Source organism: Marmota monax, unplaced genomic scaffold, assembly GCF_021218885.2.
Source record: "Marmota monax isolate L192 unplaced genomic scaffold, Marmota_monax_Labrador192_F-V1.1 WCK01_AAM20220418_F8-fsc00176, whole genome shotgun sequence".
Classification (NCBI taxonomy): domain Eukaryota; kingdom Metazoa; phylum Chordata; class Mammalia; order Rodentia; family Sciuridae; genus Marmota; species Marmota monax.
Window position 1 is genome coordinate 3567788 of NW_026694774.1, and position 24369 is coordinate 3592156.

Genomic DNA, 24369 nt, shown 5'->3' on the forward strand with positions numbered 1-24369 from the left:
AAAGGAGAATATAGTTTAATAAGAAAAAACAAATTTTTTTGTGTTAAATCAAAACCTCTGATACTAAGAAGACTTTGAAAATAAAGAATTTATTGAGCAGTTCAGATGCTAGCTAAAAGGTGGAAGGACTAGTCATAAGACAAATTCCCTAAGCCATCAGCAGCATGGCCAGATAGCAATTGGAAAAAAATGCCCACCAGAACTAACCAGAGTATTTTAGTGAAATTCTGGGGGTAAGAAACATAAATTGTTTACATTGAAACAAAATTGGCTATAGTAAGGAGGCGCTGAGCATTGTGAAGTGGGAAAAGTCCTGGGATAGGAGTTAAGTACATATAGAAAAGTTTTGCTACTTTCTTGTTGGTTCCAAAACCAGAACGCTATGTGTCCTTGATGGTAATCTCTGGCAGGTTGAAAAGGAATGTGTAGCAGGTTTTTTTGTTTGTTCGTTTTTCTGTGATGACTTAGCTTGAACTATGAGTTCAGATGACCTTCTCTTATCTCTTTTCTCCCTACATTCTCTGACCTGTAACCTAATTTTAAGAAAGACAATGTGTGAACTGCTTTCTCAGTATCAAAAAAGGAAAGACACAAAAACCAAGGTTGGCTCTGTTACATTCAGCCCTCATTTAGTGAGGGATAAAAACAGTGATCAGAAGCCCCAGGAAAGTAATCAGAGAGTGAATGAAAGGAATTAACAATGGTAGAAATAGATTATCAGATGGCATGAAAATGTGAGAAGGATGGAAAGGAGTTAAAAAAAATCCAAAGTAAGAGTACCGTATTCTGGGGCTGTGGTTGTAGCTCAGTGGTAGAGCACTTGCCTAGCACATATGAGTCATTGGGTTGGATCCTCAGCACTGTGTAACAATACATAAATAAAATAAAGTTGTAGATGTCCATCTGCAACTAAAAAAAGGTTTTTAAAAAGGAGTATCATATTCTGTATTTACACAAGGGCTAAAAGTGAAGTTGGATTCTGATTAGAATTGCATCAGGGCTCTAATAGAGTATTCTCTTGGAATTTGCCCCACTCCAAAGAGCCACAATTTCCTCCACAGGTGGAGTTCATCTCTAACATCATCTTAAAACTGATAAGAGCAAGGCACAGTGACATGGCACACACCTGTTGTCCCAGCAACTCTGGAGGCTGAGGCAGGAGGATCACAAGTTTGAGGCCAGCCTCAGCAGTTTAGCAAGGCCCTAGGTAACTTAGACCCTGTCTTTAAATTAAAAGAAATAATAAAACAGGCTGGGAATGTGACTCAATGGTTAAGCTCCTTTGGGTTCAATCCCTGGTATTGAATCAAAACAAAACAAACTGATATGAAAATGTTCTCAACAAGTCAAGTTTATTTTTGTCTTGGAGAATTGTGCTATTGCAGACTAAAGATTTCCCAAAGATATGCCAACTTCACAGGGCTATTTAATGATTGTTGAATGTGACATCGTTCTATATGGTATTCTGGAATTATCTTTTTAAGGGATAGGAGCAATTCTTTAAATAGGGAGACGAGAAAGGAGGCAGTTGCTCCTAGGTTCAATCCCTAGTATCAAAACAACAATAACAAAAACATTATTGGCACTCAGAGAGAGTCTGGCTTGGGGCATTACTTGAATCCCAGTTATCATTAACTTAGAGAGAATCTCCAGAGAGAGATTTTTGGGTATGATGAGAGAAGAACTAAGAAAGATGCTATCTATATTTCAAAGTGAGACATTTAGGTGGAAAACTCAAAGATAATTCAGATAAAATAGTATAGCACTTGGGAGGGGGGTGTAGCTCAATGATTGAGCTTATGTTAGCATGTGTGAGACCCTAGGTTTAATCCCCATCATATACACAAAATAGTATGGAACTCAAGAGAGGAGAGGAGAGGAGAGGAGAGGAGGGGAGGGGAGGGGAGGGGAGGGGAGGGGAGGGAGAGCGAGAGCGAGCGAGCTAGAGATATATGCTGGAGGGATACTTTTGAGAGTCAATGCTTACATGGTAGTGAAAATCAGAAGATCATCTGTAATAGACTGAATAACCCCCTCACCCAAATATCTAGGTCCTAATGCCTGGAACATGTAAATTTTACCTTATGTGCTAAAAGGGACTTTGCAGATGTGATGTTAGGGATCTTGAGATGGGGAGATTATCTGGGTGGACCCTAGATATAATGACAAGCATCCTTGAAAGGAAGGCAGAAAAAAATTTCGCATCAGAGGAATAAAAACTACAAAAATGTGATAATGGAAGCAGAAATTGTAGTGATGGAACTATATGCCAAGAAATGTTACCAGTCAAACAAAGCTGAAAGAATAAAGAAACACATTCTCACCTGGAGCATTTAGAAGGAACCAGCCCTGTCTACATCTTCAGTTTAGCCTTATAATACTCAATTCAGAATTCAGTCTTCCAGAACATAATAAATTTCTATTGCTCAAACCCACAAAATTTATGATCAGTTGTTACAGCAACAATAGAAAGCTAATACAAACACTTAAAGAAGAAAAGTTCTAAACAAAAACCCTAAAGGATACCAACATTTCAGGGGAACTACAAAATAGCATTGACTCTGATTACAAGGTGGGAAGTTGTTAAAATATTTGGATTCAAATTCAGCTTTACAATTACTAGCTGTGAGACTCTGGGCAAGTTATTTAAACTACATATCTATTTTTTTTTTCTGTCTGTAAAGTTGGGACAATAACAATATGTGCCTCAAAAGACTTTTCTGTGGATTGAAGAATAATATCCAATTAAAACCTGGTACATAGCAAGTGCTTCAGAAATGATAGTGTTTGAGTTAAGCATGTGCTAAGATGATTTACAGCTGCTATTATCATGTAGTCAATAAATGTTATAATGAGTATAAACCAACACTGAATGATTTCTTTTAAAGGAATTGGATTGTCCAGTTCAGTTCAGCAATGTAAAACTCCTGTAAGTATATCTTGGGGCTCAAAGTATGATATTCTAAAGTAAAGGCTTCAGAAACAGCTTCAGAAGTAAATTTTCTCTCTGCTCTCCTACCTTCCTGCATTTGTTCTCTTTTTCCTTCTGTCTCTCCCTCTCCCTCTTCCCCCCCACCTCTCTCTCACCTTCCTTTTATTTTTGGCAGTAGTGGGGATTGATGCTAAGTGTTCTACCACTAAGCTACATCCCCAGACCTTCCTGCATTGATTTCTGCCCTCAAGGCAAACCATGAAAATTAGAATTTCTCTTCTAAGATCTTAGAAACTACCCAGAACAAGGCATAAAACTTAAAAGAATATTATTCTAATCTTCTCTTGCCTTTTGTCTTAGAGCTGACCAGAAAGAAATTCTCCAACTTACCTTGTCTCATAGTACATCATAACACTCCCATTCCAAAAACGGTCCTGCCCCATGCCTCATAGAAAGGAATACTACACAGAGGGGAAATGAAGAATCTGGACAGGCCCTGTTAGGTTTCCCCACTATTTCCATTATTCTCTCTCTCTCTCTCTCTCTCTCTCTCTCTCTCTCTCTCTCTCTCTCTCTCACACACACACACACACACACACACACACACACACACACAGAATGCATCTGAATTGGTGTGTGTATGTGTGTGTGTGTGTGTGTGTGTTTGCATATATACTTTTGGGAGCACACAGGCCAAAATGCAGCTTGTTGAGGATTTGAGACAGAAAAAAAATTTTTCCACTTTAATAGTTACTTAATGAATGTGGCAACAATGCCACATTCCCTAGAAAGATCTTTCTCCTTTCTAATCTCTTTAAAAATTTCAGGTAGCATTTATATTGAAGTAGCTAAATGATCACAATAATAATGGGAAACAACCTCTTTCTAGGAGCATAAACTTGAATTGGTGTTTCAAATCCTTTGCTTCTTCTAAAGTTTCTGGCATAACAATTTAAAGCAATAACCAAGAACTACAAAAGGAGTAATACTTAAGTTGAATCTGGAGCTAGAAGAATGTTAAATAAAGGCCTTAAAAACTTTTCTCCTTGCAGGGTTGGTGGCACACACTGGTAATCCCAGCTACTTGAGAAGCTGAAGTAGGCAAGTTCAATGATTGCCTGAGAAGTTTAATGAGGCTCTTTCTCAAAATAAAATTTTAAAAAGTGCTGGAGATATAGCTTAGTGGTCGAGTGCCTGCCTAGAATGCTTGAAGCCCTGGGTTCATGCCTGGAATCATGAAACAAACAACAACAGCAAAACCTCTTTCTCTTCACAAATGAAAACATTTTAATTATTTATAATTTTTAAAGAAACTATGGAAGGAAGCATTGAGAATTAATAAAAACTACAATATAGATCCCCTCCACCTTGTATGACAACAAAAGCAAGGTACTAGGAAGGCACTGGGGGCTTGGGTTGGGATCAGGAAGAAGGACTGTGTCAGGAGAGACAGGTAAGAGAAATCAAAGCCTGTTGGGAGTGATGAGGAAGGTAGGTGTATTAGGGAGATGGGAGTGGTGCAGACCTCCCTTAGTTACCACAGGTAAACTCCAAACATATGGAGGAGATGCCACTTGTGGCTCCTCAGAATTAATGCGTGTGCTGGCTGGAGTTAGATGCAAAGAGGGGGATGGAGATGATTCTGTGTGTGTGTGGTAGGGGCTCCTACTGCACTGCTTGCCAGCAAGAGTTGAAGGTGGGGATACAGATGTGGGCAGTGAAGTTTGGGTTGAGATAAAGCCCTCATGTGACCAGTTGCTCAGGCATTCATAAGCCTCCTTTTCTAGTTCTTTGCAACCTTTGCAACCCTTCTCTTTTCTATTAAGGCAGTCTAGGGCTAGTTGGGGCACTGGTGTCTGGCCCAAAGGGCAAGGTAAAAGAAACCATCGCCCTAGAATGGAGCAACTCAGTGTGAGCAACTGGACCTCTTCCAAGGTGGTGTGGTGTAAACAAGAGGAAGTGGCTAGTCCTGATCTGTTTGATGGACATCTCTTTGGGATGGAGGGAAGGGCTGAAGAAAGAAGGTCATAATGGAAAACATATACCTGGGGGTTGTAAATAATCTGCTTCCTTTCTACCCTGCCTGCAGGGAAATGGTCAATAAGCACAGGGATGAGGAGCCTTGAGATGAAGAGGGGAGGAGGCAAAAGAAATGATGCTTATTTACTCAGAGAAGTGGATAAATGGAGATTATTCCTCTAATACAATATGGTGGGCATTTTGCAACTGGAGATGGGGATGAGACAGGAGAAGATGAGGGTGGAACAGGGGTGGAAAGGGGAATCCTTGAGACTTGAGGAGATTGGGTGGCTAATCGTGAAAAAGATCTTTGTCTATTTTATGGGTAAGTCCATTGAGCATTCTGTGCCTCTGTCTATAGGTGTGAATGTCTATCAGGCATGTCTCAAGAACAAAAAAAGGAAGAAGAAACTGCTTGGGGATATGCACAGGTTGTTTTGTGTGGTGCTCTGGACTGCAACCCTGAGGGCAGAGGGTAAAATGGTAGATATGGCCCAGGCCAGAACAAAGCTGGTAGGAAACACTGCCCCTATTTACCCCTCATTCAGTCAGGAAGAGGCTGGTAAAATAGCTCTTTGGGTTTGTGATAAAGGCAAGAATCTGGAGGAATACAGGAGTGGAATAGAAGATGAAACCTTTGCACTCATTTCCCTGGTCCAGGGAAGCAAATGGGTGCTGGCATAAATAGCACACAACATTCCCTCTCTTTTTCCCCCTAATGAGTAATTGCATTCAAAGAAGAAAAAGGGAAAATAAATCTCAATGTGAAAAACACACAAAGGGAAATGAAGAAAAGGTTCAGAATGTAGAGGCAGAGCTACCTTTGGAACGCGTTGAAGGAAAGGAAGCCATAGAAATAATAACTAACAACAAGTACTATCTATCCAGGAAAATAAGAAATGACCTTATCCCACTTAGTTCTTTTTTTTTTTTTTTTTTGATGTGGGGGGGATTGAACCCTGGGGCATTATATCCCAAGCCCTTTTTATTTTTATTTTGAGATAGGAACTTGCTAAATTGCTGAGGCTATCCTTGAACTTGCAATACTCTTGCCTTGGTCTCCCAAATTTCTGGGATTATAGACATGCACACCTGGCTTGTCTTAAATTATTTTTTCTGATATTATTAGAAGGTCATTTTCATTGTTGGTTGCATTTTATAGTCATACCTTTGCTCATCTTTTTATTTTAACCATTTGATAGTACTGGTTTTAGAAATTCCTGTTGTTGCCAGGTGTGGTGGTGCGCACCTATAATCCCAGTGATTCGGGAGGCTGAGGCAGGAGGATCACAAATTCAAAGCCAGCATCAGCAATCTAGTGAGGCTCTAAGTAATTTAGTGAGACCCTGTCTCAAAATAAAATATAAAAAAGGGCTGGGGATGTGGCTCAGTGGTTAAGTACCCCTGGGTTTAATCCTTGGTACCAAAAAAGAAAGAAAGAAGGAAAGCAATTCATTTGTTTCTATTGTCACTGGTATCTCATTGCTCATTGGATTTTGTCATTACTCCATATGCAAATCTATACTTTAATTAGGAATTTTTACAAATTGCACAGAAAATGTCATATATAGGTCAAATCATACACACATATATGTACACATGCACATATATATGATATCTCAATCAGAAATATGTCCACTTGTATATCACATATATGCATAGCAGATGTAAACAAAACACTAAAAATGCTGGTTTCTAAGAGGCAGATTCATGGGAAAGTGTGTTTTCTTTTGTAGTTTTTGCAAATCTCTATTTTCTCCTTTTTCCAAAAGAATGTGTCTGTGTCATAAAAATTAATAAAGAATTTAAAAAGAAGAAAATGAGAGTAACGTGTTAGTTGGCTTATAAAACGGTAAGCACTTGATGATAAATACTTGCAAAAACTCAAAAAGATGATAAATTTTAAGTGATAATTGAAAATCTGGGCTAGAAGTATAAACAGGAAATTATTGTATGTACATTAATGTCACACTCTTTTATGTGCAATATGGAGAAAATATCACACACGACTGCTGAATAGATCAGATGAAGTAATGAGTATAGAATAAATATGAGCTGCTTGATTGTCTCTTCTTCTCCACCCCTAACATATGCAAAGCCTCAGTTTCCTTTTCATTTCCTTCTGTTACTGGTAGAGGTATATGCTTTATATACTAAGGTATATGCTTTAGAACAGGTTTAGACAGCAGAGATGAGTGCCCACTCTTTCGTTTCTGCTACTACAGCCTCTTCCTTGGCCTTAGTGGAGGAACAGCTATGTATTTTGGCACTGCTGCAATTGTATTGGTTTCTTCAAGTTGACACAAATGTTATTTATTTATCTGGAGTCTCTGATGAGCCATGGTCCCTCTATGTTCCTCCATAAGTGTAGGTAATATTCTCCTTTCCACTTCAATATTGTACCTACTCAGATAGGTACCACTCCATGTTGGGTGGGACCTGATGCATTATTAAAAAGAAACACAACAAAACAACCACCAACAACAACAAAGCACGAAAATAGTTTCAACTCAAAGGCTCTTCCTTTCCATGATGAGTGCATTGAAATATATTTGAATTACATTTTACAGAAAAGGGCAACTGAGGAACAAAGAAGTTAATTGTACAAAGTAAGAATTGGACCCAATTTATCTAAATCTAAAGTTGCAGTTTTTAATAACTATGTCTTGTTGCATCCTCAGTGCCACAACATGAGTTATTAGAATATAGACCTCGTTGTATAGAATGAAGTGAATGTTCTTTATCTTCTGCACTGTGTTTAGGGAAGATGTCAATAAAATATTTATAAATTGGAAAAAAGAAAAGGAAAAGATGCCACCACACTGCAGTTTTGAAACATTATTCACTATTTGTGTGCTTATAATTTCTTTTTCTTTCTTTTTGCTATAACCATGTGTTATTTTTGCAATCAGAAAATTCCTTATGGAATATTACAAATGCTTTAAGTGAAACAATATCTTAATGACATTAAAACATATAAAATACAATATTTATAACATATATTACAGATTCAGGTTAATATTCCTAACATTTGAATAACTCACAATTAAATAATAAAATGGATAAAGATTAAGAATAGCAAATTCATAGCAAGGGAAACATCAAGGAATAATAAAAAAATGGAAACTAGCAATGGAAGAAATATAAAAAACAAAAGAATAGCGAGAAAAAAAGAAACCCTTCCTTAACCTATTAGAAAAGGTTAAAATGACTGAGAAGATTCTGTGCTTATTTGTATGTCAGTAAACAGAAATATCATATGCCACTGGTGGGAGATTTTCATTCTTAAATTAAAAACACTTCTGGTCCCAAACATCATGGATAAAGTATACTCAATCTGTACACATACAGAGTCTTAAATCCTGCTCCAGTGTGCCATGTACTACGTCCAGGTGAACGCCCTCTTCAATCAGATAGAATTCCAGTTTCCTTCACTTGGCTATTCCCTACCTGGAAAGCCCTCATTATAATTCTTAGGCTCTGACTCCCTACAATAAGCCATTTTCCCAGTATGAATGCCTTTCTCACCCTGTGAGGTAAACATCTCTCTCCCCTCTTTTGATAATGACATCCATCCTCCTTCCTAAAATCTGCTGATTTTAGGACTGAATTGTTGAGGAAGGGTAAGGAAGGGAAGGAAAGGGAAGGATGAAGACAAGATGAACAACAGATATTTCATTCCATTTTATGACTGAACTATTTGACTACATTACCAATCTAAAAAGTACAAAATATTAACAACCAATAAGAAAAAAAAAGAAAAACAAAAAAAGTACAAAATATGTTGGGTTTAAGTATAATTCAAAGGTAAATATAGCTTATGTGTTATGAAACTGCTCAAAAAAGATAGGTGTTGATCACAAATAGATCACCAACTTTTTATCCAGTTGAGAATGTCCTCTGTCAAACAGCTCCCTTAAAATGGAATTAATGTTGCTTCTGACTACATGTAAACTGAGTAAGCAGCAGAGGACATGATAAAACCTCTGCTCCTAATATTATGTTGGAAGAGAAAAAGTATGTCTGTGAGCCAATCAGCAAGACTCTGAGATTTTTGCAGATATACCAGTTAAACACTGTAGAAGCCAATAAGGCAGAATGAGACTTGCCACCTGCCTGCTACCCTAGCACCCAACTTTCTGATAAGATAGCCACCACTTTCTCTCCCCCAACCCCATCTCTCTCTCTCTCTCTCTCTCTCTCTCTCTCTCTCTCTCTCTCTCTCTCACACACACACACACACACACACACACACAGGTAAGGGGAAAGGGAAATTTAGCCTCTGTTAAAGTCCACAAAAGGGGTTGAGACTGCTGGCATCAATGACCAGAACAGGAGAGATCCCTTCTAGCTGGCATGGTCTCATATGCTGTGTGATGAGGACCAGAAATTTAGGGCTCGGTCTTTAGAAATGATCAGTATGGAGGACCTAGGAGGAAGAGGAAGCCATGAAAAGGAAAGAGGAAATGGAACTCTTATTCATAGCAACCCTACTTTCAACCTTTACTGGGTCTTCCTTATCAACCAAATCAGCTCTTCTTCCACTAGATGAATAAAGGTATTCCTGCTTTGTTTGATCATCCTCAACAACCTGCCTTGAAAGCACCTTGCAAGTGAGACTAATTATTCTCAGCCCTTCCCAACTGCCCTGCAGACACACTTTTCAAAATTTATAACTAGAATAAATCAAAGCATGAGCATGAACAATAGAGAGGGTGGGAAGACTGAAATCAGAAAATAAAATATACAGCAGTTATGGTTTGAATATTGGAGGTATCCCCTGAAAAGCTCATGTGTTAGGCAATGCAACAATGTTCAGAGGTGAACATTGGATTAGTAGAGCTGTAACCATATCAGTGGATTAATCTATTTGCTGGATTGATAATTTGAATGGAGTACTAGGTAGTAATTATAGGTGGGTGGGCATGTCTGGAAGAACTATGTCACACTAGGGTGTGGCCTTGAACTATGTTCAGTCCTGGCTGGCTCTCTCTCTCTCTCTCTCTCTCTCTCTCTCTCTCTCTCTCTCTCTCTCTCTCTCTCTCTCTCTCCCCTCCCCTGATGTTATGAACTAAGCAGTTTTCCTCTGTCATGCCCTTCAACCATGATGTTCTTCCTTCTTAGGCCCAGAACAATGGAAATGGCTGACCATGGACAGAACCTCTGAAACACTGAGCCTAGTATAAATTTTCCCTCCTCTAAGTTGGCTGTTGTCAGGTATTTTGGTCACAATGAAAAGGGGACTAACACAACTCCTTATAAACAGATGAAATGCAAATAATAATATTTATATTATTATAATGGGAAATAAAACCTTATCTATTTCAGTCCCATTTTTGGCTAGATCCCAAAACAGTTGGTGTCAATTATATTGCTACCAAATTCCAAAGTGGGGAACAAGATGATGAAAGGAACTCTTACCAAGGACATGAATTGACACTGATTTTGTTACCTTTTGATAACCATCCACTTAGAGCTTACAAAAGATGTTTGAGAGGCCAAGAAGATTGTTGGTAATCAGAAGAAGATTTCTAATGAGCTGCTGGTATTCCCTTAATGCCCCAAAAGAAGATGGAGGAATAGGAGTTCTTGTTGTCACCTCAAACCTAGGGCAATAAACTTCAATAGGATCTTTTGGAGGTCCTGGAAATGGGTACCATAGTAGGTATTTGAGTCATCCCTGTGAAATCTAAAAGATATAAGACTGGCTGATCAACTACTTCACTGTGACACCAAACTGAAGACAGTTTGAATTTGGGAATCATATTGGGCAAAGGATGTGTGAATCACTCCCATATATATGACAGGGCCAAAAAGGAGATTAGAACTATTTTGGGATGTCATAAATCTAGATTATGATGGTCTTCTGGATGATCAAGGAAACATTAATAAAAACAATCTGGAGTTATGCTGCTGGAAACTTAAAGGCTAACAGAGTCAAAAGTGACTTGTCCAAATATGTGTATTAATACATTTCAAGAGAAGAGCATGTGAGAGATCCTCAACAATGAGGACTTCCTAAGAATCTTTAAAGATGTCACATACAAGGTCAACTTTAAATACTACCCCAGCCTGAAAAATGTCAATACTAGATGAACATAACAGTAGTATCCCGTTATATAAGATTTTAATTTCTTCCCATTTTCTCTCTGCCCTTTGAGTGGAAACTGTTTCATGACTAGGGTTGACAGGAGGATTACTTTACAAGCAATTTTTTTACAAGCAAAAATGTCATGGGACATATCCTAGATTTCACCCAAGTGAAAGGAGAACTAGTTCCAAAATTCAAGTGTGGATAGGAAGCAGGAATAAAAAATATTCTTATATATTGCACCCTACAAATCCTGCTACTTCAACGTATTTGCTGCCCTGGAAATAATCTCAAGAATATGTGTGAGACTAGTTTCTGAGGTTATTAGATTAAGTGGGAAAGAGCATGATTTTAGTTACATTTGTCAGGTATTATTTCAACTCTGAACCATTGCATTTGTTATCCCCTCTGCCTGGAAAACTCTACCCTCGGATATTTCCTTTGTTTACTCCCTCAAATTCTTTAGATATTTTTGCTTGACCTTCATTTGTCTTTCCAGTAAGAATTCAAGTTCCTTGAAGACAAGTTTGTTTTATTTTGTTCTGTGCAGTTATTCCCAATACCTAAGACATCGTCAGAAACATGGAAAATGGTTAATAATAAATTGTTAAATTAATAAAGAGATAATTTATGAATATTTGTGCATACAAGAGAGATTCTAAATTCACTGCATTATATCATGCAGCTGGATTCTAATGTTTTGCTTTAGCTGATTGACTGAATATGGTGTCCTTATGGATCACACTAAGCAAAGTTTCTATGAGATTACTTAATGTGATACAGAGGCAGAATCTAAAGAGGCATGGAAAAGAGAATGTTGGAGTGTACTTGTTGTACATTGTGTACTCATCTGTTCCTATCTATGTCTGATGATAGGGCCAGAAGATGCTACTTTCAATAAGAAATTGAGCAAAGCAGGAAAGCATTATTTAAAAATATTTTAGTGGCTTTTCTCTTTAGGCTGAGAATGACTGTTACACTTGATGTGACACCTTGATTTCACTAGCAATGTCAACATTTCAAGTAGGATAAAATACAAAAAGGAATTTCATAGTAGACAGAATAGCTGAGTTGGAAGAATTTCTGTCAGTAGTTAAATGATGCTGTGATACTCTGGCAAATAGTGTGTGTGTTAATCAAATTCCATTTAATTTTTCAGTTTCACATTTATGGTCTGCTTTTCCCAGACTGCATTACAGTTAGGTGATTGATGTCTGACCACTGGACTCAGAGTAGAAATGACACTTACCGATTTCAGGCCTCATGTATATGAAAATTCTCTCTTCCTGTTGGATATAAACACCAAATGCAATCTTGAATGTTGCTCATTGCCACCTTGATCCCTGAATGATAGTATGGAACATCAGAGTTTATCCCACAGCATACACAAAAACAAATTTGAGACAGGCATGGTGGCACATGCCTGTAATCCCAGCAGATCAGGAGGCTGAGACAGGAAAATCACAAGTTCAAAGCCAGCCTCAGGAACGGTGAGGTGCTAAGCAACTCAGTCAGATCCTATCTCTAAATAAAATACAAAATAGAGCTGGGGATGTGGCTCAGTGTTGAGTACCCCTAAGTTCAATCCCCAGTCCCCCACAAATTGAAATAATTTATAGACCAAAATGTAAAGCTTTAAGTATGTAACTACTAGAAGAAAAGAGGAGAAAGTCTTCATAATTTTGGATCAGGCAGCACATTTCTTAAATAGAATACAATTATAAAAGAAAAAGTAGACAAAATAGACTTCATAAAAATGTAGAACTTTTTGTTTTTTAAAAGAAACTATTAGGTAGGGCTGGGATTGTGGCTCAGTGGTACAGCACTTGCCTAGCGACATGTGAAGCACTGGGATTGATCCTCAGCGCCAAATAAAATAAATAAATAAATAAATAAATAAGGTATCGTGTCCATCTGCAACTAAAAAATTTAAAAAAAGAAACTTAGGTAAATAAAAAGGCAAGCTAGGACTGAGAAATATTAACATATATATCAGATAAAAACTTTAATATGAAATTCATAAAGAACTCTTGCAAAACTCAGTAATAATAGGATAAATTATCCAGTTAAAAGTGAGAAAAATGTGAGTATAGCTTGGTCATAGAGCATTTGGCTAAGCAGGTACAAGTTCCCAAGTTCAATCTTCACAACAATAAAAAAATGAGAAAACTATTTGAACAGGTATTTCATTTAAAAAGATATGTAAATGGCTAATGAGTACATGAAAAGATGCTGAACATTATTAGTCGTCAGAGAAATGGAGACTAAAGCCACTATACACCCTTTGGAATAAAATTTAAAATAAAATGACAAAAATAACCTGACCACATTGAGTGATGGTGAGGATGTGGAGAAACTGAAATTTTCCTCCTGTACTTATTGGGCTGTACAATAGTAAAGTTGCCTGGGGAAACAGTTTGGAATTTTCTTAAAAATGAAATATATAACTTCTACATAATATAGTAATTTCATTCCTAAGTGTTTACCCAAGAAAAATGAAACATACATCCACACAAAACAATTATGTGCACGTTTGTTTTAGCTATATTTGTGATAGCCAAGAATTGGTAAGTACCTAAATGTTTAACAACTGAATAGATACATATTCACTATATCATGAAATACCATTTGGTAAGAGAAAAGAATGTTATTATCACATGCAAAATCATCATGTGTAATGAATAAAGCCAGAAAAGCAAAGCAGTTTATACTCTATGATTCAATTCATATAAAAATGCTATAAAACATACTTCCTATGTTATCACCTTGAGGGTTAGGATTTCAACGTATTAGTTTTAGGTAAGAAACAAACATTCAGTTCATGTGCTGGTTTTTAGACTCCCTCAGTGATATCCATTTTCTGTAATTTGAAGGCAGCAATACATGCTGCTTTGTGTTGGTGACTCTCTACTTTTTAGAGATCTCCTCACTCTTTCCCTCTATATTATCAGGATTGTATCCCAAGCCTTGCTTCAAAATTTTAAAAATGCACATTTTCTTCAAGAAACTAAAAATCTACAAACACTAATGTGTAAAGGATTGCTAGAATGAATGTGGTAACCCCTTTTGTTGTTCTTGGTTCATTCACTTTTATTGATTTTTATAAAGTATTTTCTTTTTTGTTGGCCTCTAGAGACACTCACTGACCCCTTTGTTATCACTTTAAAAAGACAGAATGTATTACTTACCAAGATCAGGCAAAGTTGTCTCTTCTACAGGAATTATGAATTAATGGAAACACTTTAGCTCAGTTTTCTTTTAAACAATCACCTTCTGTACTAGCCTTCTTTCATTTCTTCCAGAAAATTATTTCCTCAATCCTCCACCCTTGCAGAAAACCCCAGAAAACAGAGCTTTCTTCAAACATGTTCTGATAATGATCCCTGGACATTACTTCTTCTAGAAAGTTCTGTACTCATCTGACATTATAAAAAAAAATGCCAGTAGAGGAGTTTTAATTTGGCTTTAATAAATTATATTTTGACTCTATTCCCTGACCTTCACTTCACTTCTGGAAATTTCTGTCCTTCTAATTCTATTCTCCCAGAAACACTAAGGGAATGGGGCTTATTTCAGTATTAAAAAATATTCTGAGCCCATTTACCCTTATTTCTCCCAGAATGTTTGCACTGGTTATTTACCTTCCCTAAGAAGCTCTGGTGAGGGGGCATCAGTTTTCCTTCAACTTCAGTCAACACATTATGAAGTGCCTGAGTATAATGCTGTCCATTTTCTGATGAGACCATCATCCGCTTCCTCTACACAGGTAAGAGACCATTCCAGTTTCAAAATAGTATGAAAGGCATGGAGTTCTCCTTAAATGTGAACACATAGGGATTCTGATGACTAAATAAATAGTGAGCATTAAGAAGACATTGATTTTGTACTAGTTGCATATATTCATTTTTTCATGCTGGCTGACAATCAGTACATGCTGCTAAAATTTCCAAATGCTTTATTGAGGCCACGGGTGAGAAAACAAGCATCCTGAACTGGGCATTGGGATATCAGCGGTGTTGTCAGTGGTGCTCTTCTACTAACTGGCTGTGTGACTTTAGACAAATCACTTTCCTAACCCAATTTTCTCATTTGTAAAGTCAAGTTTGGGCTGATTTTTCTGTGATCTAGTTAAAAAAACATTTTAAATGTGACAATTCTCACATGTAAAACTAAAACAAATTTGTAAAAATAATTCTTAACATTACCAATGGGAGATGGACTGACTTTGTGTGTACTGAGGACTGAACCCAGGGTCTTCTGCTTGCTAAGTATGGGCTCTACCACTGAGTTACAGAACCAGCCCCTGATCTCTTTGCTTATGTCCCACAAAACTGATTTCAAGAGCCATTATGGGAGACAATCCTTAGTTCAAACACTATACTAGAGTGTGTTTATCATTTTTGGCCCAGATATTCTAAAACTTAATATCTGTGTTGGAGACATAAACAGTGTAAAGTAGCCTCATTCTTGGTGATTTTTTTGACCTTCCTCAACATGTTGTCAGTTAAATATTCTGTATCTCAAGATGAAAAGAACACGTCCTACACAGAACACATCCCAGGCCAGACACATCCCCAAGATACAAAGTAGGGAGGAACCCTAGTACTTATTTCTGAACTTTGGTAACCTCACCTATAAAGAAGTGGTCACGGTGTATTCTACAGGATGTGATTGAGTATTAGAAAGAGATCCTAGAAATTAAAGTGCTGAGAGGAATGATGATCTTTGGGTCTCTCAAGCTGAATGTGACCTTCAGCCATGCTTTGTCTTGCACAGCAAACACCTTCCAGTTTGCCGATGCCCCTAACAATCCTATAATCAGTCTATTTTAAGGTCTTGTACTTTTCATTGTTTTGCCAATCAAACTCACATAGTCATCCTCTTTTTATTGTTCATGCTTAACAGACATATGATATACACATATCAATGTATGTAGATACATATACACTTACACAGTAGCAGTCAGACTTTGGAGTAAACAGGATTACCTAGGAATCTTGTTAAAATGGAGATTTTGTAACCCCACTATGTGGGTATGGAGGGCAGGGGCCAGAAGTTTTACGATCACAAAAGTTTTTTCCACCAAAGTGTTTCTATAAAGATAGTAGACTCACACTCATTGGAAAACACTAGGACATAATTCTAAAAATGTTATCAGATGCTTAATTATAGGCATGATTTTCCATGATTGGTTGAAGACAAGGAAAATAACTGTCTAAGAAAATTAAGATTTTGAGTCTAAGTAGCTGAAAGAGAAAAAGTACCATTAACAAAAATAATGACTGGGGTAGAAGAGGAAGATGATAGAATATAGGCTGCTTTTAAGCTGCTTTATTAATTTCATATTATGAAAAGAATATTTTTTTCAAAAACTGGTGAAATTGCCATGCTGACAGAAACTTTTAGACAGAGACAAAACAACATTCAATCAGAAACTGAAAAGTGGAAACACCAAAAGTTTTACAGGAAAAGTAAATCACAAAGATCAAGATTTTAAAGCTGTGGCCACATTATGAACCTCATTTTATAAGGTTTATAAAGCCTTAGGATTCAAGGTATGAGGCAAAAGTCATAATGATTGTCAGGTTCAGGGGTTTGGAAGCGCATATAATGCCTCATTTGTTGTTCCTTAGTCTTTCTCTTGATTTCCATCATCTGTCCTACAAACCTTTCTACGTCATCTCCCACTTCACTGTGATCAATATGCCTATTAGGTATGGCCCATCGAAAATTAGGGACAAGCCTCCTAACTCTCCCCCGCCTTACATTTCCTCCAGGCTTCTGGCTTTCACCCCTTCCCAAATGGTGGGATTCTTCTTCATTTTGCATTGGAGCCTGCTCCCCTCCTTCATTTTCCTGATGGTTGTTTTCCTCGCTGAGATTTTTTAACACTTGTTTCTCTTTGGACTCCATTACTCCTAGAAGACAAGAGACAGAAGGGACTGAATCCTTAATGGACAGATCAGCACCGAGGACAGAGGCCCTACTACGCACTTTTCAAAACACAGAGGCCTAGATTTGAAAGGCCTTTTGTGAATTGCATTTTCCCACCTGAGAGGCCCCGTGCGCCCTCTAGGGGGCCGGGTCCAACCCCTCCCTCCCTCAAAGCCCACCATTTTCCCTGCAGATGCATCTCCTGGCCTCCGCAGGCACCAAAATGGAGGACAGAGATGAAGGGAGAGACGGGGCGGGGAGAGACGGGGCGGGGGGGGAGGGGGGGATGCAGAGGGGAGTTGGGGGTCTCAGACTGGGCTTTGCATACCTCCCTCTGCCCCCCTCCCCGCCTCCCAGCACTGCCCCTCGCACCCACCTGGGCCTATCCTTGCCGTCTCCTCCTACTCCTCCGGATTCTCGCCGCCGGCTGCGCCGCCGCGACTCTTAGTCTGCAGACCTGCAGACCGAGGTGGGGGCACAGGGGGCTGCTATAGCCTAGTGCTCGGCCCCGGCCCCGGCCCCTTCCTCGCCGCGCTCGGTCCAGCCCCGCCCCCAAGCTGACCACCATTTTCTGCACCAGACGACGGGGGCGGGGCAGGGGTGTGGAAAATGCTGGGTTCTGGCGCAGACAGGTGTTTCCAGGGGGTCGTGACCCTCCCCCTATCCTCCCCGCCTCTGCGGGGCCTCTACTGGGCTGAGAGCTGTGTGTCTCATTGGACCCCCAGGAAGGGGTCCGCTCTCCCACTCCAACCCCAGGGGCCCCCTCCGGGTCCTCACCCGCTCCTCCGGCGCCTCCTACTTTTCTGGGCCACCCCTGGCCCGCTCGCCAAAAGGGCCACCTGCGTAGCTACCGCCTAAAGGGAGCCAGCGAGCGAAGCTAGAGTCCTGGCGCGCGCGACAGATCACGTGAGGCTCTGTCACTGCCAACAGCTCCGCCCGCGTCCCAGGCCCCAGCCGGCTGCCCAGAGTGGGCGTGGCTTGGCGGCAAGGCCCCAGCTTCTCTCAGGGGCCTTTGAACATCAGCATCCTGGGCCCTGTTGCTATGGCTTTTGTGCATCCCTAGGCAGTTCTCTGCCTATCGGAGAAGAGCAGTGTCTTTTCACCAGAATGTTGGCCATTACTGCTTCTAGAACTGGAGAATTGCTGTGCCCTCTTAGGATTTTCCTTGCTCCCCAACCTTCTGGCACCAGTTCTTGTTTGTAGAATTTAACGGCATGCAAAAAAACCTCAATTGTCAAAAAAATAACACTTTGGTGCAATAATTTTTCAAAAAAGAAGTTCATGCAAGAATGTCTATGATGAACAAGATGTCAAAATTTTATTTATTTATTTATTTATTTGTGGTGCTGGGGATTGAACACTCTACCAACCGAACCCCAAGATGTCAAAATTTTTAATAAGGAGTGATCTATGCCACCTGCCCAATTTTCAAGTTGTGTTCCTCCCTGATGCTAGTTCCTACTTTTTTCTCTATACCAGAATGCCTAAGGAAACTGGAAAAAGTTTTTCCTTCCTCCTCCTTTTCCTCCTCCAACCAGGACCTTGCACATGGTAGGCAAGCAGTCTACTACTGAGGTACATCCCTAGTCCCATCTAGTTCTTCTTAATAGGTTTTGATTTTGTTCTTTTTTTGATTGAGAATTGAATTCTCCTTATAGTTTATGTTAACATTATTTTAATTTTCTTATGGGAAATTTCAACTATATGCTAAAGTAGAATAATGCAAACCCATGTACTCATCCTCTAGCTCAGCTTCCACAGTCAACTCTGCCCAATTTTATTTAATACTTATCTTTACCCACTTCTACACTTAGAGTTTAATTTTGAAGGAAATTCTAGACATAATATCACTTTAGACATATATCACTTGCATATTTGCAAGATAAGGACTCTCTATACACACACACACAACCACAGTAGTTATCACACCTAACAATTCACAATTCCTTAATACCATTGTAAGTCTAATCCAAGTTTAAATTCCCAATTGTATCATAGTTAAACATTTCTTTTGTTTGAATCAGGTTGCAAATAACACCCACACATTTTATTTTGTTGCTGTACCTCCTAAATTCCTTTTTAAAAATAGTTGGTCTTGCTTTTTTTTTTAGTTGTAGTTGGACATAATACCTTTCTTTTATTTATCTATTTTTATATGGTGCTGAGGATTGAACCCAATGCCTTACACATGCTAGTTGAGCACTCTACCTCTGAGCCACAATCCCAGCCCCCTAAATTTCTTTTAATGTATAGTTTCTCACTTGTTAATTTCTCCTTCAATTTAATTATTGTTGAAATGAAGTTGTTTGTCCTATATTTTCCCACAATCTTGACCTTGGTGGTGTCATTATTAACAGACCTCTTTACTCTTTGTTTCCTATGAAATGGAGTTATTTCTAGGAACAGTTTGGATCCAGATTCAATTTCAGTTCAGTTTTTCCCCCAAGAAATGGCTGTTGGCTCTTGATTTGTTATTTGTTAAAACATCAAACAAATTATGTGATTTTTACCTGGAATATTGCTATAGAGACAATTCAAATTTTTGGTCAGGCTTCCTACAAGCAGAACCTAAAACAGAAAACTTTATGAAAGAGATCTCTTGAGATGATGCTGTCAGGTTGAAGAAAGCCTCTTGAGTAGTTGGAATGAACTTGGGGCGGGGGGGGGGGGTCCTTCTGCTTTAGCTTCCTGAGTAGCTAGAATTATGGGCATGTGCTAACATGCCCAGCATGCAACAAAATTTTTTACTATTGATATTGTATCCTGAAACTTTGCTGGACTCATTTGTCATTTCTATCAATTTGTGTGTTCACATGAGTGTATTCTTTAGGATTTACTATATATACGATTGTGTCATTTGCAGGTAAAGATAATTCCCTTTTTCCTTTCAAAAAGATGCCTTTCTGATTTGCTTTATATTGCCTCATTGATCCAGATAAATTTTATAGTAAAATGTTGAATGGATATGAAGAAAGTTGGATGTCCTTTTCTTGTTTCTGATACATGAGGAATGCTTTCAGGCTTTCACAACCCAGTATGGTCTTAGCTGTTTTGTTTTTTTTTTAATTCAAAATAGCATATTTTTATTCACAAGTTTTTCCTGCAGGTTATAAATATGACTGAGAAAAAGAATTTGGGTATTTGAACAAACATTTTAGGTTGGCAGGGTTTAATTCTTTTTCTTAAGAAACTCTTCAAAATGTAAGTAAATTAGTAAATGTAAGTACTAATGGAAAGAGCTTTCTTTAATCCCTAGCTTTTTCATTTCTATCCACTCTAGAAGGCAGCACATGGTATCGGTCCAGTTCTAGTTTCTCTACTTACAGGTTTTTTGATTTTTATAAATATCCAATGTCTGTCTTCATCTCTTGTAACAATTTGTAAGTTAAAAACTATTTTGCCTGAAAATTTGGCTTCACTTTTTCTGTAGTGTGTGTCTTATTTTCTACACTTAAAAAGTTATGAATATGGGATGTATTTACTAAAAAAGTTTGGTTAGGGTATGTTTGCTATATCTGTTTTTATGTTTTTCAGCTGAAATATCACACAAACTGTACCTATAGATCATTCTGCCCCAAATTCCTGGGAGAATCAGAGTGAAAAAGTAAATGATTTATTACAAAAATAATTGTCATTTTACTAGTCCTTAAAAAGCATGACCTAGAAATTAAAAGTATATTTGTCAGAAATTAACATTTAACAAAGTGATTAAATACAGACAAAGCCATTATTTATCTTGGAGTAAATTACACTAAAAATGCATTAGAGGTGATGTTGTTTTGTTCGTCATACTGAATAATTGAAACAGATCAGTAACAAGTAATGAGATTAAAATAGTAATAAAAAGTCTACACAAAGAAAAGTCCAGGACCAGATGGCTTCAGTGTTGAATTTTACCAATCTTTAAAGAACTATCACTAAAGTTCCCCAAACTATTTCATAAAATAGTATAGAAGGAACCCTCCCAAACTTATTCTATAAAGCCAACATCATCTTACTAACAAAACCTGACTGTGAGACAATAGCAAAAAAAAAAGGAATAAGGCAAAGGAAATAATAGAAAAATATCTTCATGCAAAAATACTCAACAAAATACTTAGCCAAGGGTCTGGGGTGGTGACTCAGTGGTAGAGTACTTGCTTAGCGTGTGTGAGGCACTGGGTTCAATTCTCAGCACCACATATATATAAATAAAATAAAGATACATTGACAACTAAAAATAATTTTTAAAAAATACCTATTAAACTGCATTCAATAGCATATTACTAGCATCATAAAACATGGGGTATGTTGAACAAGAAGTTGATTCTTTGAAGACATAAACAAGATGGATAAACCATTAGTCAAACTAACCAAAAGAATGAGAAGTTCAAAATTAACAAAACTAGAGATGAAAAAGGAGATATCACTACAGACATTGCAGAAATCATTAGGAACTATTTTGAAATTTCTATACACATGTTACTTTCCCAAATTGAACCAAGAGGATATAGAAAACCTGAACAGACCAATATCAAGAACTGAGGTTGAAATGGTAATAAAAGCCTCCCACCAAAGAAAAGCCCAGGATCAGATGAATTCTCAGCTGACTTATACCAGACTTTTAGAGAATAATTAATGCCAGTCTTCAAATTATTCTGTGAAATATAAAGGAGGGAACACTCCCAATTTCATTTAACAAAGTCTGAATCAACCTGATACCAAAACCAGATAAAGACACATCAAAGAAAGAAAGCTACAGACCAATATCCCTGATGAACATAGACACAAAAACTCTTAATAAAATATTAGCAATCCGTATACAAAAACACATTAAGGACCTGGGCATGCCTGTAATCCCAGCAGCTCAGGAGGCTGAGGCAGGAAGATTGTAAATTCAAAGCGAGCCTCAGCAAAAATGAGTCACTAAGCAACTCAGTGAGACCCTGTCTCTAAATAAAATACAAAAAGGGGCTGGGGGATGTGGCTCAGTGGTTGAGTGTCCCTGAGTTCTATCCCCAGTACCAAAAAACAAACAAACAAAACACATTAAAGAGATTGTACAGTATTCAAGGGATGCAACATTGTTCAATATATACAAATCAGTGTAATTCATCACATAAATAGAATTAAGGACAAAATTACATGATAACTTCAATAGATGCAGAAAAGCCCTTTCACAAAATCCAGTAGTCATTCATGTTGAAAATACTAGAGATACTAGGGAGGGGAGGAATTTACCTCTACATCATGAAGTCTATACTCGACAAAACCAAAACCAACATTATATTGAGCACAGAAAAATTGAAAGAATTTCCTCTATAATCAGGAACCAGAAAAAGATATCTACTCTCACCATTTTTATTAAATATAGTTCTTGAAATTATAGCTAGAGCAATTAGGTATGAGAAATAAATTAAAGGGATACCAATAGGAAAAGACGAAATCAAATTTTCTGTTTGTTAATAAGATGATCCTAGGACTTCAAGAACCAGAATACTCCATCAGAAGACTTCTGGAGATGACAAATTCAGCAAAATAACAGGCTACAAAAACAACATAAAAATCAGTAGGTTTTCAATACTCCAATAATGAATCTGCTGAGAGAGAACTCAGGAAAACAATTTCATTCACAATAACCTTAAAAACACCTGGGGGAGGATGAAAATTCTTCTACAATGAATTTTAAAAACACTGAAGATAGAAATTGAAGAAGACACTAAAAACGTTGAAAGACCTCCTGTGTCTGTGGATTAGGATAATTAATATTCTTAAAATGTCCATATTACCTGAAGCAATCTACAGATTGAATGCATTTTCTATCAAAATACCAATGACATTATTCACAGAATTAGAAAAAAAAATTCTAAAATATATATGGAAGCACAAAAGGCCCCAAATTGTCAAAACAACCTGAGCCAAAACAGCAAAGGTGGAAGCATCACAATACCTGATTTCAGGGCATACTACAAAGCCAAGAAAACAAAACACCATGATATTGGCATAAAAATAGACTCATAGATGTAAGGGAACAGAATAGAGGATTAAGAAATAAAAACATGAATCTTCAAAGAACTGATTTTTTTTTTTTTTACAAAATTGCCAAAATATCCATTAGGAGAAACACAGTCACTTCAATAAATGGTGCTGGGAAACCTGGAGCTGTACATGTAGAAGATTGAAACTTGACCCTATCTCTTAACTTGTACAAAAATCAAATGAAAAGCAACCAAATATCTTGATGTAAAAACTGAAACTCTGAAATCACTAGAGGAAAACATTGGGGACACACTTCAAGATGTTGGCCTCCAGACAATGATTTCCTGGCCAGGACTCCTAAAGTATAGGAAACAAAAGCAAGAATTTATAAATGGGATTTCATCAAATTTAAAAGCTTCTGCATAGTCAAGGAAACAATGAACAGAGTGAAGAGAAAGCCTACAGAGTGTGAGAAAATCAATGCCAGTGATACATCTAGCAGAGGATTAATATCCTGAATATACAAAGAACTCAAAACACTTAACACCAAAAATACAAGCAATCCAATTAAAAGTAGGCAAATTTCATTTTGTCTGAACAGATGCTTCTCAAAATAAGAAATGCATAAATGGCCAACACATATATGAAAACTATATCTAGCCCTTAGAGAAATGCACATCAAAACCATGAGATTCCAACTCACCCCGATTGGGATGGCTATCATAAAAAATAATTGATCCTGAAGAGGATGTGGAGAAAAAACAACCCTATATACTGTTGGTGGGTGTTATGGTTTAGATATTAGGTGTCCCCAAAAAACTCAGATGTGAGTCAATGCAAGGAAATTTAGAGGTGAAATGATTGGGTTATGAGAACCTTAACTCAATCAGTGAATTAACCCAATTGATTGGGATTAACTTTAGACAGGTAGGGTGTGGCTGGACTAAGACTTCTGAAACTGTGTAAGCTCCCAAATAACCTTTTCCTTTTAAAATTGTTCTTACCAGATCTTTTGGTTACAACAGTGAAAAAGCTGACTAAACCAGCGGGAATATAAATTATTATAACCACTATGGAAAACAATATGGAAGTTCTTCAAAAAACTAATAGAACTAACATATGTTCCAACTGTCTCATTCCTAAGTGTATATCTGAAATAAATGAAGTCAGCATACAAAAGGGATGCTGAGACAGCGAACAGGAGGAGTAAGTGCAGATGGACAGTCTTTATAGATAGTATGAGCTGGACTTACTTGACAGGAAACTGCTTAACTGCAGGGATCCTGCTGGCATTAAGCCTCCTGTTTAACTAAAGATATGTGGGATTAGGTGAGTGTTATACTAGCATCAAGCATGGATCCCAGTGACACCAGGCCTCCTGTTTAATCACAGATATCCTGCTGGCCTATGAGTACACAAGAAACATTCTATCTAA

At 37.8% G+C, this 24369-nt stretch overlaps 1 protein-coding gene across 1 annotated transcript; it reads right to left on the reverse strand.

The window, feature by feature from the left end:
* Positions 1-15908: 15908 nt before the first annotated feature.
* Bex4 (brain expressed X-linked 4) lies at positions 15909-17908 on the reverse strand. Its single transcript, XM_046425390.2, has 3 exons — positions 17754-17908; positions 17353-17433; positions 15909-16960 (listed from the first exon to the last, which is right to left on the reverse strand). The coding sequence occupies exon 3, from the start codon at positions 16953-16955 to the stop codon at positions 16593-16595; it is 363 nt and encodes a 120-aa protein (XP_046281346.1). The 5' UTR covers positions 16956-16960; positions 17353-17433; positions 17754-17908; the 3' UTR covers positions 15909-16592.
* Positions 17909-24369: the final 6461 nt, after the last annotated feature.

What these genes read in the sequence shown, in the direction of transcription:
- Bex4 (XM_046425390.2), bottom strand. Translation starts at nt 16,955, where the DNA reads ATGGAGTCCAAAGAGAAACAAGTGTTAAAAAATCTCAGCGAGGAAAAC.